At 39.7% G+C, this 14854-nt stretch overlaps 3 protein-coding genes across 4 annotated transcripts in view; 2 read left to right on the top strand and 1 right to left on the bottom strand.

Annotated features, from left to right (window-relative positions):
- The first annotated feature begins 259 nt into the window (after positions 1 to 259).
- guf1 (GTP binding elongation factor GUF1) lies at positions 260 to 7437 on the top strand. Its single transcript, XM_056769947.1, has 17 exons — positions 260 to 611; positions 1000 to 1111; positions 1286 to 1434; positions 1522 to 1602; positions 2065 to 2142; positions 2237 to 2320; positions 2423 to 2487; positions 3335 to 3538; positions 3746 to 3885; positions 4443 to 4566; positions 4899 to 5031; positions 5254 to 5397; positions 5480 to 5613; positions 5728 to 5829; positions 6856 to 6975; positions 7050 to 7086; positions 7174 to 7437. Exons 1-17 carry the CDS (start codon positions 462 to 464, stop codon positions 7300 to 7302), a joined length of 1986 nt encoding a protein of 661 aa, XP_056625925.1. The 5' UTR covers positions 260 to 461; the 3' UTR covers positions 7303 to 7437.
- Positions 7438 to 7544: 107 nt separating this feature from the next.
- gnpda2 (glucosamine-6-phosphate deaminase 2) lies at positions 7545 to 13832 on the bottom strand. Its single transcript, XM_056769949.1, has 7 exons — positions 13702 to 13832; positions 13263 to 13417; positions 11427 to 11528; positions 11086 to 11268; positions 10798 to 10982; positions 9295 to 9469; positions 7545 to 8448 (listed from the first exon to the last, which is right to left on the bottom strand). Exons 2-7 carry the CDS (start codon positions 13384 to 13386, stop codon positions 8384 to 8386), a joined length of 834 nt encoding a protein of 277 aa, XP_056625927.1. The 5' UTR covers positions 13387 to 13417; positions 13702 to 13832; the 3' UTR covers positions 7545 to 8383.
- Positions 13833 to 13848: 16 nt separating this feature from the next.
- The window catches only part of frmpd1b (FERM and PDZ domain containing 1b), a 38654-nt gene continuing 37648 nt past the window's right edge, over positions 13849 to 14854 (top strand). For both annotated transcript variants that reach the window (XM_056769944.1, XM_056769945.1), the window contains exon 1: positions 13849 to 14848. The gene's annotated coding sequence lies outside the window, so the exon portion shown is untranslated. The remainder of the gene's footprint in view (positions 14849 to 14854) is intronic.

Below are 14854 nucleotides of genomic sequence, written 5' to 3'. Positions count from 1 at the left end.
TTAGGAACTCAAAGGGGTTCGATCCCCAGACGACACATAAAAATAGAATTTTACTTTAATTAAAGCGATCACCAAACATATACATGTAGATCTTTTCATTTTAAATTCTATAATATCTAATGCGATTAAAACAATAAAACATTACCAAATGTTACGTTTTTTGCCTTAAAAAAAAGCGTAACCTGATTTGACTAGAGCTTTAAACCCCATTTCCCAGAACCACAAGCGTGGCGCGGCCAGATGATGACGTCACGTCCAACATGGCGGCCCGCATCGGCTGTCGCACTGAACTGCTGCTCAACCTCAAATATCAAAGCCTATTAACTGACAGTTTGCGTCTTTTCAGTTAGTGATTGAATACGTGTATGTTTATAAATGGATGCGATGTTCACGATGAGGTTTCAAGGCATAAATATAGTTTGTTTGTTCAGGAGTGACATGTTTGTAAAGTCATAGAGACGATGAATGTGTCTCTGTTTAGATGTCACGGGCTCTTTCTGCCCTTTATCAAACACTGTCCTCCTTATATAAACATATCTCACACGAACAGAAGATGTGTGATCACACACAGACGGATGAGAAGAGACTTCAGCACTAAAGCATCGCAACAGGTACATTACAGTCATCTTATTACAGAACTATCAGATCAGGTGCATGTGTGTACAGTACTCATGTAAGAGTTGTGTGTCAGCTCAGATACAGTAAGCTTCCACTGTACAAATCGAAGAAGAAAATAAACAACTTGAATGAGATTCCATGTTTAATGTGCATGTTTATGTATACAGTACTGTCATTAAAAATCCAACAATCCTGTTAGGTGACTTCTTTCAATAGGTCTGCTTTGTGTACGTTTATATACGTAAAATAAGTAGCGCTGTGAGGCAGAACATCTGGTTCTTTTTTATGTCTCCACACATCGCAGAATGACAATAAAGCTCACTTGAACTTCAGTCTGAATTGGGGGTTCTGAGTGTATTCTTAAAATGTTTGCTTTTACAGGACAGTCTCGACATGTCAAAGTTTCCGGTGGAGAGGATCAGAAACTTCAGCATTATCGCTCATATCGATCATGGCAAAAGCACTTTAGCAGACAGACTGTTGGAGATGACAGGTGGGCTGTCAAAAACACACATATACAAACTGGACACATTTATACTACACACCTTATCATGTGGTGTGTAAAGAATGTTTCTGGCCTTAAATGATTCTTGCAGATCTCTGTGAGAGATTTGAAGATGTCAATTGTCTATTCTGCTTATCAAATCTGTGTCTATGTTGTGTTAAGGTGCCATCGCAACGACGGGAAATAACAAGCAGGTGTTGGACAAGCTTCAGGTGGAGAGAGAGAGAGGGATTACAGTTAAAGCCCAGACCGCATCTCTCTTTTATCAACACGAGGGGCAGACGTACCTGCTCAATCTGATCGACACACCCGTCAGTACATCACTTGCACATCACTTACACTTTACAATACTCTGAGTTTGATATGTTGTATAAAGTTCACTGTGATTTTCCTTTAAGGGTCACGTTGACTTCAGTTATGAGGTGTCACGCTCTATATCCGCTTGCCAAGGAGTTCTGCTTATCGTAGATGCAAATCAGGTAAAATCAGATAAAGATAAAGTTGATCCATAACTGCATGTTTCTTAAAACCTTTAAGGAATAGTTCCCCTTAAACATCATTTATTCTCTCTCATGTGGCTGTTAACCTGTATGTCTGAGTCTTTCTTTATTGAAACCAAAAAGAAGATATTTTGAGAAATGTCTCAGTGGTTTTGTGTTCAGACGATGAAAGTCAATGGAGTTCAGTGTTGTTTGGTTATCAACATTCTTCAAAATATCTTCTTTTGTGTTCTGCAGAATAGATATTTTGAGGTGAACTTTCCCTTCATCATTGACTAATTGTTTTAAACGTTATGTTGATTCTCTGTTTGTGATCATAAGCAGTCGCAGTAGTAAATGTTCTTCACTCTGTGATGTTTTAGTGCAGAAACTGCGCCAGATTAAAACTCATACTCATAGTAAATCATATTGACGTTCTTACTTTATTTTGTTCATTCAAAGGGGATTCAAGCACAAACAGTTGCTAATTTCTACCTGGCGTTTGAGGCTCAACTAACAATCATCCCTGTGATAAACAAGGTAGATTTTATAGTGAGAACATTAGAGGTTTTTAATCCCATCAAAGTAAATTCTCATGCTGTTGACAATTCTAATGTTTTTTTTTTGCCTTCAGATTGATTTGAAAAATGCAGATCCAGAGAGAGTGGAAAAACAGATCGAAAAGGTCTTTGACATACCTAAAGAAGAGTGCATCAGGGTGAGCCCCTTAAAACTGTCCCTTTTTATTTAACAGATGTTTGTCATCATTCTCGCTCTCTGTTTGACTTTATATTGTGTTGTGTGATTGTGGTGGCTGTAGATTTCTGCCAAACTAGGCACAAATGTGGATCAGGTTCTTCAGGAGGTGGTGAAACGGATTCCTCCGTGAGTATGTGCCACTGCAGCTGCACATTACTGTGTCTTACAGGTTTTATTTCACCATCTTTAAAACATCATTGTCTGACCAAAGATAAACAAACCTGAATCACATACTTCATAAAGAGCTAAACCTAATTTAAGTGTATTTCAGTCATTGGCAGAATATGTTTCCAGTTTTAAACATAAACTCTTTTTTTTAGAAGACAAGACTTAATGGCCCTGTTTCAAAGACAAGGCTTAGCCCAAGCCTTAGTTAATTCAGGCTATGTTATTCAAATGCCTTATATATTATATAACTGATGTGCATCTTAAGACAAAACAATGGCACTGACATATTTTAAGATATTGATTGATATTTTTACTAAACTATCTAATATCTGAGTAAGAGATGCATTAGAGGATTTTCTGCTTTATCGTCAGTAGAGGGCGCTGTGCTCCCATCATCATCATCCCTGAGCCATGAGTCTACCTCTCTAGATACTTTATTAAATAAGTGCAATTAAATAGGACAAATGGAAGTTCAATATTTAATTGATCTTTTTATCATTAAGTATAATCACATTTACACATGTTAACATTAAATGACATTTTACACTCAGCCTGGTCCTGTGTGTGTTCAGTGAAGGATTATCCTCGCTGACGCTGTCATTTCTCAGCCCGGCTGTTGTTTCAGGTTGTGTTTGGCCCGACCAGTTTTACAACATTCCCGTCATGTGACGTCACGCTTAGCACATACAGTGTAGCTTCAGTCAGTGTGTTGTTTGTTCCAGTGAGGCGATGATTTCAGACGTCTTGTTTATTCTCTGAGTATATTTGATGTAAATGAATATGTTGGTGTTGTGGTGTCCTTCAGGCCGTCCGCAGGAGTGGATGAACCCTTTAAAGCCCTCGTCTTCGATTCCACATTTGATCATTACAGAGGGGTCGTGGCCAGCGTGGCTCTGTTTGGTGGACGTGTGTCCAGAGGGGATAAGATCGTCTCCGCTTATTTGGGTAAAACATATGAGGTCAATGAGCTGGGCGTCCTGAGACCCGATGAACACCCGACAGAAACCCTGTGAGCATCTCACTAACTGCACACACTGAACTGTAAAATCATCTCAGTGTTACAGGTGTTCACAGACCCAGCACATAAAAGCCCTTTACAGCTTCTCTCCTGTTAGACAATGAACATGAACACCATTTCTATTCTTTAACCCACGGCACATTGACCTAACCGTTGACCTGTCAACTGATTTAACCTTTGACCTCTCTGTGCCCTCAGGTACGCCGGTCAGGTGGGTTACGTGATCGCAGGGATGAAGGAGGTGAAAGAGGCTCAGATTGGAGACACACTTTACCTTCAGAAACAACCTGTGGAGGCGCTGCCGGGCTTCAAACCAGCTAAACCCATGGTGTTCGCAGGTGTGTGTGTGTCTGCGCGTGTCTGTGTGTGCGAATCTGTGTGTGTCTGTGCATGTGTCTGTGCGTTTGTTTCTTTGCATTTGTGTGTGTGTGTGAGTGTGTGAGTGTGTGTGTGTGTGTGTGTGTTGTGTGTTTGTGTGTCTGTGTGTGTTTGTTGTCTCATGCTGAGCTGTGATCCTAAGGCTGGAGTGTCTCAGACAATAACTCTATGTCTGTGTGTGATGTCTGTAACAGATTGTTTCCTTTGGAAAGGGAGATTCACTTTGTGATAGTTTAGGTCGCTAGCAAACACAGATCTCTCATGACACGCACACAAGTATTGAGTCATATACAGTAAAGACACATTTTCCATTGAGTACCAGTTAAAAAAGAGGAAAAGTTTATATTAAGGTCAATTTATTTCTTGTTTTAAACGTCACACAATTCTGTCAGATTACTCTAAATCATACACAGCTGCTTCTGAAGTAAATATAGTTTCTTTTATAGATTGTGTTGAGGGAGATATGATTTGATGTAGTCTGTGATGTAAAGCTGAAATTGTGCTGTTGTTTTTTCAGGCATGTATCCTGTGGACCAATCAGAATACAGCGCCCTGCACAGCGCGGTGGAGAAACTGACGCTCAATGACTCCAGTGTGAGTGTACAGAGAGACAGCAGCCTAGCACTCGGAGCCGGCTGGAGGTACAAACGCACGCACAAACACACACATATACACACCACACACACACAAACAAATATAAACACACATACACACAAAAATTCTCTTCTGATAAATATATTCATACACACAAACAAATATACACACACACAAACACAAATGAAGGTCTCCATAGGTAAACAAGATTTTGAATTGTACAGAATTATCTTTTTTGAAAATCTAAACATGTAAAAAGTTTTTCTGTGTTTATTAGATTTAGGAGATAAAATATACAGTTCATTCTGTATACACATTATTATGCCTATAAAATTTTCCCACGGAGATAATAAACCAGACGTGTGTTTGTGTGTGTCAGGTTGGGATTTCTGGGTCTCCTGCACATGGAGGTGTTTAACCAGCGGTTGGAGCAGGAGTACAACGCCTCTGTGATCATCACCGCTCCAACGGTCCCATACAAAGCTGTTTTATCATCTGCTAAACTCATAAAGGTAAAAACTCCCTCTCTGTTGATCTGTATTCTCATCTGAATATCACTGAGATCACTTCTGCTCTGATTGGCTGATTTCCCTGATCTTGTTTTACAGTACAACTATCAAATTAAAACTGCTTCAGAATGAAATCAGTTTACAAGAAAAAGAATCTGTGTATCTGTGAAAATAAACTTACTTAAAGGGGAAAACAAGATCATATTTGTGAAATATTTTGCGTAGGAACACGGTACAGAGACGATCACCATCATCAACCCCGCTCAGTTCCCCGAGAGGTCGCAGGTCACAGAGTTTCTGGAGCCCATGGTGATGGGAACGATCATCGCTCCGGACGACTTCACCGGGAAGATCATGAGTCTGTGTCAGGTGACATTTACTGCACGTCTGTCATCTTTCACATCGGCCTCTTTATTTCTCAGGGTTTGACCCACAATGTACTTCTCCACAGAGCCGCAGGGGTGTCCAGAAGAACATGTTTTACATCGATGATCATCGGGTGATAATGAAGTACATCTTCCCTCTAAATGAGATCGTGGTGGACTTTTACGATCAGCTCAAGTCCATGTCATCGGGATACGCCAGGTGTTTAACAATACTGTGATGTCATCATCACCACCGGCCTATGCAGTGTCTTGTCAATCAATAGGATACACTTGTTTTTTCTTTATAGTCAAAGATTTAACATTTGTTCTCTAGTTTTGATTATGAAGATGCGGGTTATGAAACGGCTGAACTGATCAAGATCGACTTTCTGCTCAACGGACGGCCCGTGGAGGAACTCACCACCATCGTTCACAAGTAATCTTTGGATGATGTCTGAAAGAAGTGTTCACATTTTGATCAGGTCAAATAAAAAAAATACAGTCATATATGACATTAAAAAAAATTGATTTTTAGCTGGGAAATAAGGGTGTTTTGTAGATAAAAATAAGTAATTTATAGGTGATATGACAAATCCTCTTTACATTGCGGAGCACTTCGTTAAAGTCCCAGTGAAAGTTAAAAAGTACAATGCCTATTTTTTCATGAAGTATTGCAGCGTTTATTGTGAATAGTTGATCAATGTGGTCATTCTCTTTTTAAAAATTGTGGGGCGTCATAATCTAGTTAAAATCTGAAAATGCACTTCAGTCCTGTAATGACTATCCATTTTATGGCTGGAAAACACTACATTTCTTTTAAAATCTGAACAGGTTTTTTTTAAACTTGACATCACACACTAAATCAAATCTGCAGAATTTTAGCAACAAGTCCAGACTGAAAATCTGTGCAAAATCTGAGCTACAAGTCGTGTAGTGTGTTCTAGCCTTCAGATGACATATGCTAGACCTCTTGGGTGGAGCATCTGTGAATTGTGGGTAATATCAGCCGTTATGTGTCCAGATTCACACTTCCAATTTCTTATCGGAATCAGAAGACCATCCGTGTACTTTGAGAAAAGCATACTATGATTTGAGACTCATATATTACTATTTAGGACGGATAGTATGTGAACTGGGACGCAGCACTCAATAGTGTTACATGACAGGAAATTAGTATGGTTAGGGTTTTTACAAGATCACCGGCGACATCTTGTGCAACTAGCCCATTTGGAATAGATTTGTGTTTTAGTCTGTAGCGTTTAATTATTGATCAGTTGCAAAAAAATTGCTATGAACGTGATCCCAAAAACATTGTTTTATATCAGTGATGTGATTGTCAAAAATTTGAATGATTTTGAACTTAACTTGGACCTTAGTGTGAACATGCCTTAGTAGGTTTTTAAACTTAAAACAAAACAAATGTTTGAGATGAATTGAATCAAGAGCTGTGGTTTGTGTTCAGAGAGAGAGCGTACAGTTCTGGTAAAGCCATGTGTGAGCGCTTGCAGGAGTCTATTCCTCGACAGATGTTTGAGATCGCAATCCAGGCGGCCGTCGGCAGCAAAATCATCGCCCGAGAAACGTGAGTTAACCTCATTCAAATTACCCAGAAACCCTTGAATCCTCTCATTCCTACTCTGGTTCTCTCATACACAGAATCAAAGCGTACAGAAAGAACGTTCTAGCAAAATGTGTGAGTATCAATTCTGTATCTTTAACATTTCTGAAGATTTATCAATGCTTGCATCCTTACAGTTTTATTTTTGTCAATGTGTCACAGTATGGGGGAGACATTACACGGAAAATGAAACTGTTAAAGAAGCAGGCTGAAGGAAAGAAGAAAATGCGTCGGATCGGAAACATCGACGTTCCCAAAGACGCTTTCATCAATGTTCTTAAACGGAAGTAGATCCATCATATAAGCCGTCCGAGGAGCTTGATTTGCAGAACGACGTGGACTAATATAACTAAGTGAAATGATTCGGAGTACTTGAAGCAGATTAAAGGAATTAATCTTGTGTTCTCCGAGAGAACATTCACAGACTGCAAACTCAGCGTTTACATTTCCGGCTGATGCTGAAGTGTTCCTCAGCATTTCTGAACCCAAAAACTGTTTGAACCAAAAGCTTTTGTACATCACACTGAGACAGATCAATGAGAGAGTTTCATTTATTGTGCATATGAAGGTTGATTGGCCTTTGGGAGTGAAAAACAAACAGTCAGTTCAGATACAGTACAGATCAAAAATAAAAGTGTGTAACGCTGCTCTTCAGTAGAGTTCAGTTCAGAAGAAAAAGAAACAATAGAAAGTCATTATGACATTAAAAGGATGTAAAGTCAGAATAAAATGATACAACACATTCTCAGCAAGTTTAAGAGTGTACAGATGTATGTAACAGCTGAATGACAACACTCAAGTCAACTTAGTAAGTAATATGTGTCATTAATAAACGAACCAATGGCGTGTGTCTGCAAACAAACGCTTGACTTCGTGTTGACCTTTTTGAAAAATGTTAACCGATTTAATATACAGTACAAATGAAATGTACAAAAGTACAAAAGAGAAGCTTTTATTAGCTGTAACAGATGCTCTTTTGGGTTAGTGATGGTTTTGTTATCTATAGAGACGAGTGTCTGTGATTTAAAGTGATAGGTCACCCAAAAAATCATCATTTATTCTCTTGTTTGTGATTGTATGTGAGTCTTTCTTCAGTGGAACACAAAAGAAGATATTTTGAGAAATGTCTCAGTCGTTGTGTGTTCATTCAATGGAGTTAAGTGTGGTTTGATTATCGACATTCTTCAAAATATCTTCTTTTGTGTTCTGCTGAAGAAACTCCATTTTGGCTAAACTGTCCCTTTAATCCCAACACTATATGGCAATTACGTATGAACACTGACCCGTCACAGATCAAGTCCTCGTCAACACAGACGCGGTTATGACCGTTAAAAACCACTGTGGTCCCTGAATCCGCATCAGTCCGGATGATTCAATCTGTGTAGTCCTTCACACTGAGCGTCGGCTCGACCAGTTGATTGTGGACATGCATCAGGCCTGCAGGACAGAAGATACGTCAGTATGTCTGTGACGTCTGTCAAAGATATTAAACCCTCAGGAGACGGCAGAAGCTTTTAATACTGAACAGACCCTGTTTTCTGAGAAAAGAGCTTGTGATGGACATTCCAGACGGGTTTAAAGTCCGTCCTGAATCTGATCTCTCTAGACAGATATTGACTTTCAGACAAACAAACTCTAAAACCAGAATGAGCCACAAACTAACATTACCCACATAACAGTGCTGTAGTGTTTAAAACAGTAAGTTTAATACAGTAAACACAAGTATCTACAGCAGGAATTGAACAACAGTTTGCTATAGATGGTTTCAAAGTGACAACATAAATAAACATTAAAGCGTGTGTGGCCTGCACTTAACTTCCGGTACACATTCACAAACAATAGAGCGCTGTAGATTATTTCTGATAACAAACAAAATAAACCGAGTAGAAGTGTTACTTGGCTAAACTTGACTCTCCAATATTCTGAATGTAGACTGCGATACCAAACTCAACCGCTCGCTTTCTCTAAACACGTCAAAACTACTGGACCACTTCAACAAATTGCTCATTTAATAAAATGAACATACAACAAATCGTTTAACACATTTATATCAAATAAAAATGTGAACTAACTTAAATAAAATATAAATGGTTGTTTTATTACACACTAGCCAAACACAACCCGGAAGTTAACTGCAGTCCCTGATAGCGTGTCTGATGAAACGGTCTATAATAAACACTATTGTATATTAAAGTATTTCTTCATTTTGGATAATGGAAAAGAAATCAAATAAATTCGCCAGTTGTGTCTTTTTTCACCTCTAGTAGGAATCCGGTCACGTACCTTTAAAATACTTGACGGTTTTGACTCTGAGCTCCAGCGTGGCGTCCTCGTCACAGATGAAGATGGTTCGTGGATGCTGCTGGAAGGCCGATACGGTCCACATGTGATTCACACCCTCCTCGATGGCTTTATAGAGGGCAAACGCTTTGTGAGCCCCTGTGATCAGGATCATTACCTGGAAATAAAGATGACATTCACTGTCTGAACTGTGCGGTGTAAAAGGTCAAATCATTTCTGGTGTTTTCAGTGAAATGGAACAGAAACAGGTATGAGGAAACATTTGCTTTCATTCTTTATTGTCTTGTGAGATGCTCATGTGATGTCAGGAACCCACACGTTTTAAAAGCCTGTTCGTGAAAACATTCAGGTAGCGTTTCTCACACAGTCCGTCTCTTATCATGAGTGACTAGAGTATATAAACATTGTAATGCTCTTAACAAAAGTGTGTCTGAGCTGGATAAAAAAAGAGGAACACACCCTTATCACAAAGACTCTATACAAGCTTCAGCACAGAACAAAAGCTTTTCTGTGTCATGTTACAACTGCACAATGTTGTGTATTAATTGTATTTCCTACTTAGAGAAATTGGAGGCGGCCGCCTCGGTCGAATTTCGTGCCGCCTCCGATTCTCCGCAAAATGATGTAAAAAAAACACTGCGGGAACCAATCAGAGTAGACTGTCATTTTAACTGCAGTTGCATCATTACGCCACAATGGCGCTGTTTCGTTATCAGCCCAGTGAGGCGCTGAAGAGTTCGGTAGAAGAGGAGCTGTATTTGCTGTGTTTCGCGGCTGTTCAGGTGTTTTTTCGTTGAATTTCTTAAATTAACGTGCTGTACATCATTGTAATGTTTTAAGTTGTGAAGTTGGCTCGTTGAAACAGTGTTATACTGTACACAGCGAGATTCACCATTATGTACATACATTGCGAATCACAAACAAATGACTCCATTGAACCGATTCATGTTAGAGAATCATTCTTTACTCATTTAGTAAGACTGATTTAACACAGTCTTACGTTAGTTGAAAAGGATAAAAGGCTTATTTTAAAATGTTCCGTTTTTCTTTTCGGGTGAATAAATGTAATGTTTTATATAACTTTTATATAATTGTTATCTTAAGCCACCTAAAGTGACAGTGGGCCTACGCGCGTTGCACCACCTCCGCCTGATTTTGAGTATTGTTATCAGAACCACTTCTGCACAACCAGAGAGAGTGAACATAAGTCATCAGTTAACAGTATAGTTCAGCCAAAGATGATAATTCTGATTTATTCATCCTCTAAAGTGAGTTTCTTTGTGAGAAGATATTTTGAAGAATGTTAATAATCAAACAACGCTGAACCCCATTGACTTCCATTATTTGAACACAAAACACATAGACATTTCTCCTAATATCTTCTGTTGTGTTCCACCAAAGAAGAGTCACGTACAGATTCACAACCACATGAGAGAGAATAAATGATGGCTGAATGAAGTGAGAAGCTGATCTTTTTTCCTTTACCTCTCTGGCATCCATCACTGTGCCCACTCCCACAGTCAGAGTCATGGTAGGCACTTTTGAAAGATCGTTTCCAAAGAAACGGGCGTTGGCCACTATAGTGTCTTTGGCCAGGGTCTTCACTCTGGTTCTGGACACCAGACTGGATCCGGGCTCATTAAAGGCAATGTGCCCATCCGGACCGATCCCTGAAAACAATAGATCTGTCAGTGCTTTGGTCTGACTTTTGAATTCTCTATTACAGTGTGTCCGATGAAGTGGGTTATTTCGAGTGTCCTGTATTGAACCCACCTCCCACGAAGAGGTCTATGCCCCCAGCCGCTGCGATCTTCTGCTCAAAAGCGGCGCACTCCACCTGCAGGTCACGGGCGTTGCCGTCCAGTATGTGAGTGTTCTGAGGCTCGATGTCGATGTGTTTGAAGAAGTTATTCCACATGTAGGAGTGGTAGCTTTCAGGGTGATCCCGGGGCAGACCTGCAGACACAGAGGAATGATTGTGGGATACGAGCTTTGAGCTCATCTGATCGGACGTCTTGTGTATAGTTTAGAATAGAGCAAGAACAGCTGTGTAATGTGTGACGTGACGGTGACTCGCTGCATCAGCAGAGCGTTTCTGCACTTCTCACACTCACCTACATACTCATCCATGTTAAAGGTCTTCACGTATTTAAAGGACAGATCTCCATTCTTGTGATACTCGGTCAGCTTCTTGTAGCAGCCGAGAGGTGTGCTGCCTGTAATTCATAAGATTATTATTATATTACATTTCTAAATTTTTAGCACTGCAACATACTTTATGATCTTTTGTAATACTAAATCAAACCGGGTATTAACTTAAGGGAGGTCGTTGGAGTTTCGCTGATTGTGTCCAAATAGGATCAATCCCATAGTGCACTGCAGGGAAATACACTGTCCTAGACTAAAATTGGCACCCTTGGTAAATATGAGCAAAGGCGGCTGTAAAAATAAATCTGTATTGTTTCTCCCTTTGATCTTTTATTCAAAAAATCTAAAATATTCCAACATTTCATTCAAGTAAAACTATTTGAAGTGGGGAGAATATCACATTGTGAAAAAAAAGTTTTTTCTCTAACACACCCTGGTCACAGTTTTTGGAAACCTTGGAAATTCTTATAAGTAAAATATCTCCCAAGTATATTCCCATTGATATTAACATTTTCTTAGCACACCAAGGTGATTAGAAATGTTGTCCAGTCACGACTTGTTGCACATGAGAATAAATATAACTAACACAAAGCCCAAACCCCCTTAATAATTTATCACAATGGGTAAAACCAAAGAATCTAGTTCTGATGTGCAATATAGTTCTGGTGAGCTACACAAAATACAAAATGGCTTTATGAAAATAGTTACGGGAAAAAAATCTAATTTCCAACATCAGGGCAATGTCGAAGAAGTTTTAATGGACTGGAGATGTTGAAAATCACCTTGAAACAGGGTGTGTGTGTCTATATTTAAGAATTTGAGTGGTCAAAGACTCTTTAAAGAGCACAGATGGAAAATTGCAGTGATCAGGTGAATTTTGGGGTCAGACAGCATTTAATAATAATAAAGAAAACTGCACCTTCATCACCACAAGTTGTTTGGGACACTGTTCAAGAAACAAAGCTTCTGCTCTCATCCAAAAACAAACTCCACCATACTAATCTGCCATACTGGAACTTCACCCAGGACTTGGTTCTATGGCCATATAAAATAAAAAGAGTTTTCTTGGCAGCAATAACACAAAGAATGGCTCATATCCACAGTTAAATGTGTTGCCAGATCTTCATTGTTGTCAACCTACTTTCATACCAGAGGTCCTTGACATCGTGTTCAGATACAAGGCATCATGTTTTATCTCAAATACCAACAAATAAAAAAATCAAATCCTGACTTGCTCTAATAGAAATATTGTAATGTGTCGTGGTTATATCTTCTATCAGCACACTGGTTCAAAATAAACATCGGTCACTGTGTCACTGAATGCAAAACAAAGATCCTGCAAAAGGCATCGCCGTTCCCTGACTTGAACACTTGACTTGAACACTATAGAAAATAAGTAAGATGAACGGAAGATAAGAGAGCACCAACATTTCAAAGATCTTAAGAGATTCTGTATGAAGGAATGGACTCGGATGCCTTGCCATATCTTCTCAAACCTCGTCAGACACAAACGAAAAGACTCAGACATGTTTTTCATGCAAATATGGGTTGCAGAAAAGGTTCCAGAAAGTTTTGAACAAAAGGGTGCCAATTATAGTGACCAGGGTGTTTTAGAGAAGAAAAAAATCATGATATGATATTCCCCCATTTCAAAATGTTTTACTTTAGTGAAAGGGTCGAATTGTGTGGATTCTTTGGATAAAAAATTGCAGAAATAATGCAGATGTTTAACAGCCTAATTTGCTCATATTTATCAAGGGTTCCAATATTAGTGGAGGGCAGTCTATGTGTTTATTGTTTACCTGTTGGAAGTCCTAAAGTGAAGTAGCGGTCAGCACTGGGTTTGAACTGGATGATCCGGTTTCTGATGTACTTTGCAGCCCATTCACTGGCCAGGTCATAGTCATCCAGAATCACAAGTCTCATGACTGCTCACAGATAACAGATCACTGTAACCCTTCAAATAAACACAGATCCAGATATCAGCCCAAAACATCCAACAAACAAGAACATTTGCTGTAAATCATCAAATAAAGTATTTCAAATATATAATCGCCAAATAGTCAGATCATCTCATTTATATCATTTTATAACTGTCTCAACATGTTCCTTGTGAACTCCAGATTACAAAAAATCCTCCATCTTAAAACACAACAATCTGATTTATTAGCGCATTTATGGAATGACATTGATTAGTGTATAACGTTATAATGATAAAAAGAGATGTAGTCATTTACTTACAATAATGTCTTATTTCACACACGTCTGGGTGAATGGACACTCGTTTTCTTTAAAACATTCAATCATGTGATCGTCTTCCGGTCACGTGCGCCGGCGTCAAACTTCCGGGACGGTGGCGATGCCCATATATGGTGATCCGTGAAGCGCACGCGCTGAAAATATGAGATGAGCGCTGTGTAATGATGAAAGACATTCAAACATCCATGAGATAGTATTCTCGTGACAAAATATTAGTGCATGAATATTTTAGGCCTTATAGTCTAATAAACTATAATAAATGCGATGTACACATGGAGGAGTGAACGGCAGTGTTCTGTAGCGTTTAACTGCGCTGTTACAAAACGTGCAAACATACCAACGGGCTCGTCACAAAGAGACGTAACTGCGTTTTTGAACTGCGCTGCATTGCATTCGTGTTTCGCATATTCTCTTCAGACTTTTAATTTCCTTCTTTTCCCTGTTGACCTTGCGGGAGGACCCTGAAGGGGGCAGCCGGGACGAATAGAGGGATGACAGAGTCCGATTCATTTAAGTGAATCGTTCGTTCAATGGGGGGGGGGGGGGGCGTTTAAATTAGATGTATTTACTTTATTTCTTTATATAAACAGCGTCGGGGCCAATATGCTGATACGCTGATTTTGATACTCAAACCACTACATCTGGTTCATTGTAATATCTGTGGTTATAAATGCATTGTACAAGCAATCGTACTTATCAAAAAACAAGGAATAAACATTCGCTAATCGTGAGCAAAGGCTAGTGTTTCGTTCCGGAGCCTTTTTAGGAAATAGTTCGTGCGTAGGTTACGTTTTCTAGAAAATCACATGCGTCGTGTGATCTGCAGACACATTTGGAATCGGTTCAAATGAGTCAAAAAGAACCGGTTGAGAAGAATGATTCGCGAGGGAGGGGCTGAGTGGCCGAAGGGAGTCTGTCGGAATAAGCGCTTTATGTGAGACGTGGTCCCTATCCTCACAGCATCCAGCACAGACACGCGTCCCCAGCATCACCCCGCATCCGACTGTCCATCCCGCCGGGCGCGGGCAGCATCCACCTGCGCGTCCGATTCGGACTGGACCAACATCAGTGAGACGCACCGGTCCACACCCCCCGAGCGGACCGGACCGGTGTCCTTTCAAACCACGAGGTGGGT

The sequence above is a fragment of the Triplophysa dalaica genome, chromosome 16, assembly GCF_015846415.1.
Source record: "Triplophysa dalaica isolate WHDGS20190420 chromosome 16, ASM1584641v1, whole genome shotgun sequence".
Taxonomy (NCBI): Eukaryota; Metazoa; Chordata; class Actinopteri; order Cypriniformes; family Nemacheilidae; genus Triplophysa; species Triplophysa dalaica.
This window is presented reverse-complemented; position numbering and strand designations above follow the sequence as displayed.

Excerpts from the sequence above, each read along its gene's own strand:
- guf1 (XM_056769947.1), top strand. The coding sequence starts at position 462 with ATGAATGTGTCTCTGTTTAGATGTCACGGGCTCTTTCTGCCCTTTATC. Across the intron at positions 5,614-5,727 it reads ATGTCATCGGGATACGCCAG|TTTTGATTATGAAGATGCGG; the intron begins GTGTTTAACAAT and ends TTTGTTCTCTAG. Across the intron at positions 7,087-7,173 it reads AGAACGTTCTAGCAAAATGT|TATGGGGGAGACATTACACG; the intron begins GTGAGTATCAAT and ends AATGTGTCACAG.
- gnpda2 (XM_056769949.1), bottom strand. The coding sequence starts at position 13,386 with ATGAGACTTGTGATTCTGGATGACTATGACCTGGCCAGTGAATGGGCT. Across the intron at positions 10,983-11,085 it reads CATAGACCTCTTCGTGGGAG|GGATCGGTCCGGATGGGCAC; the intron begins GTGGGTTCAATA and ends TATTGTTTTCAG. Across the intron at positions 8,449-9,294 it reads AACCGTCAAGTATTTTAAAG|GCCTGATGCATGTCCACAAT; the intron begins GTACGTGACCGG and ends TCTGTCCTGCAG.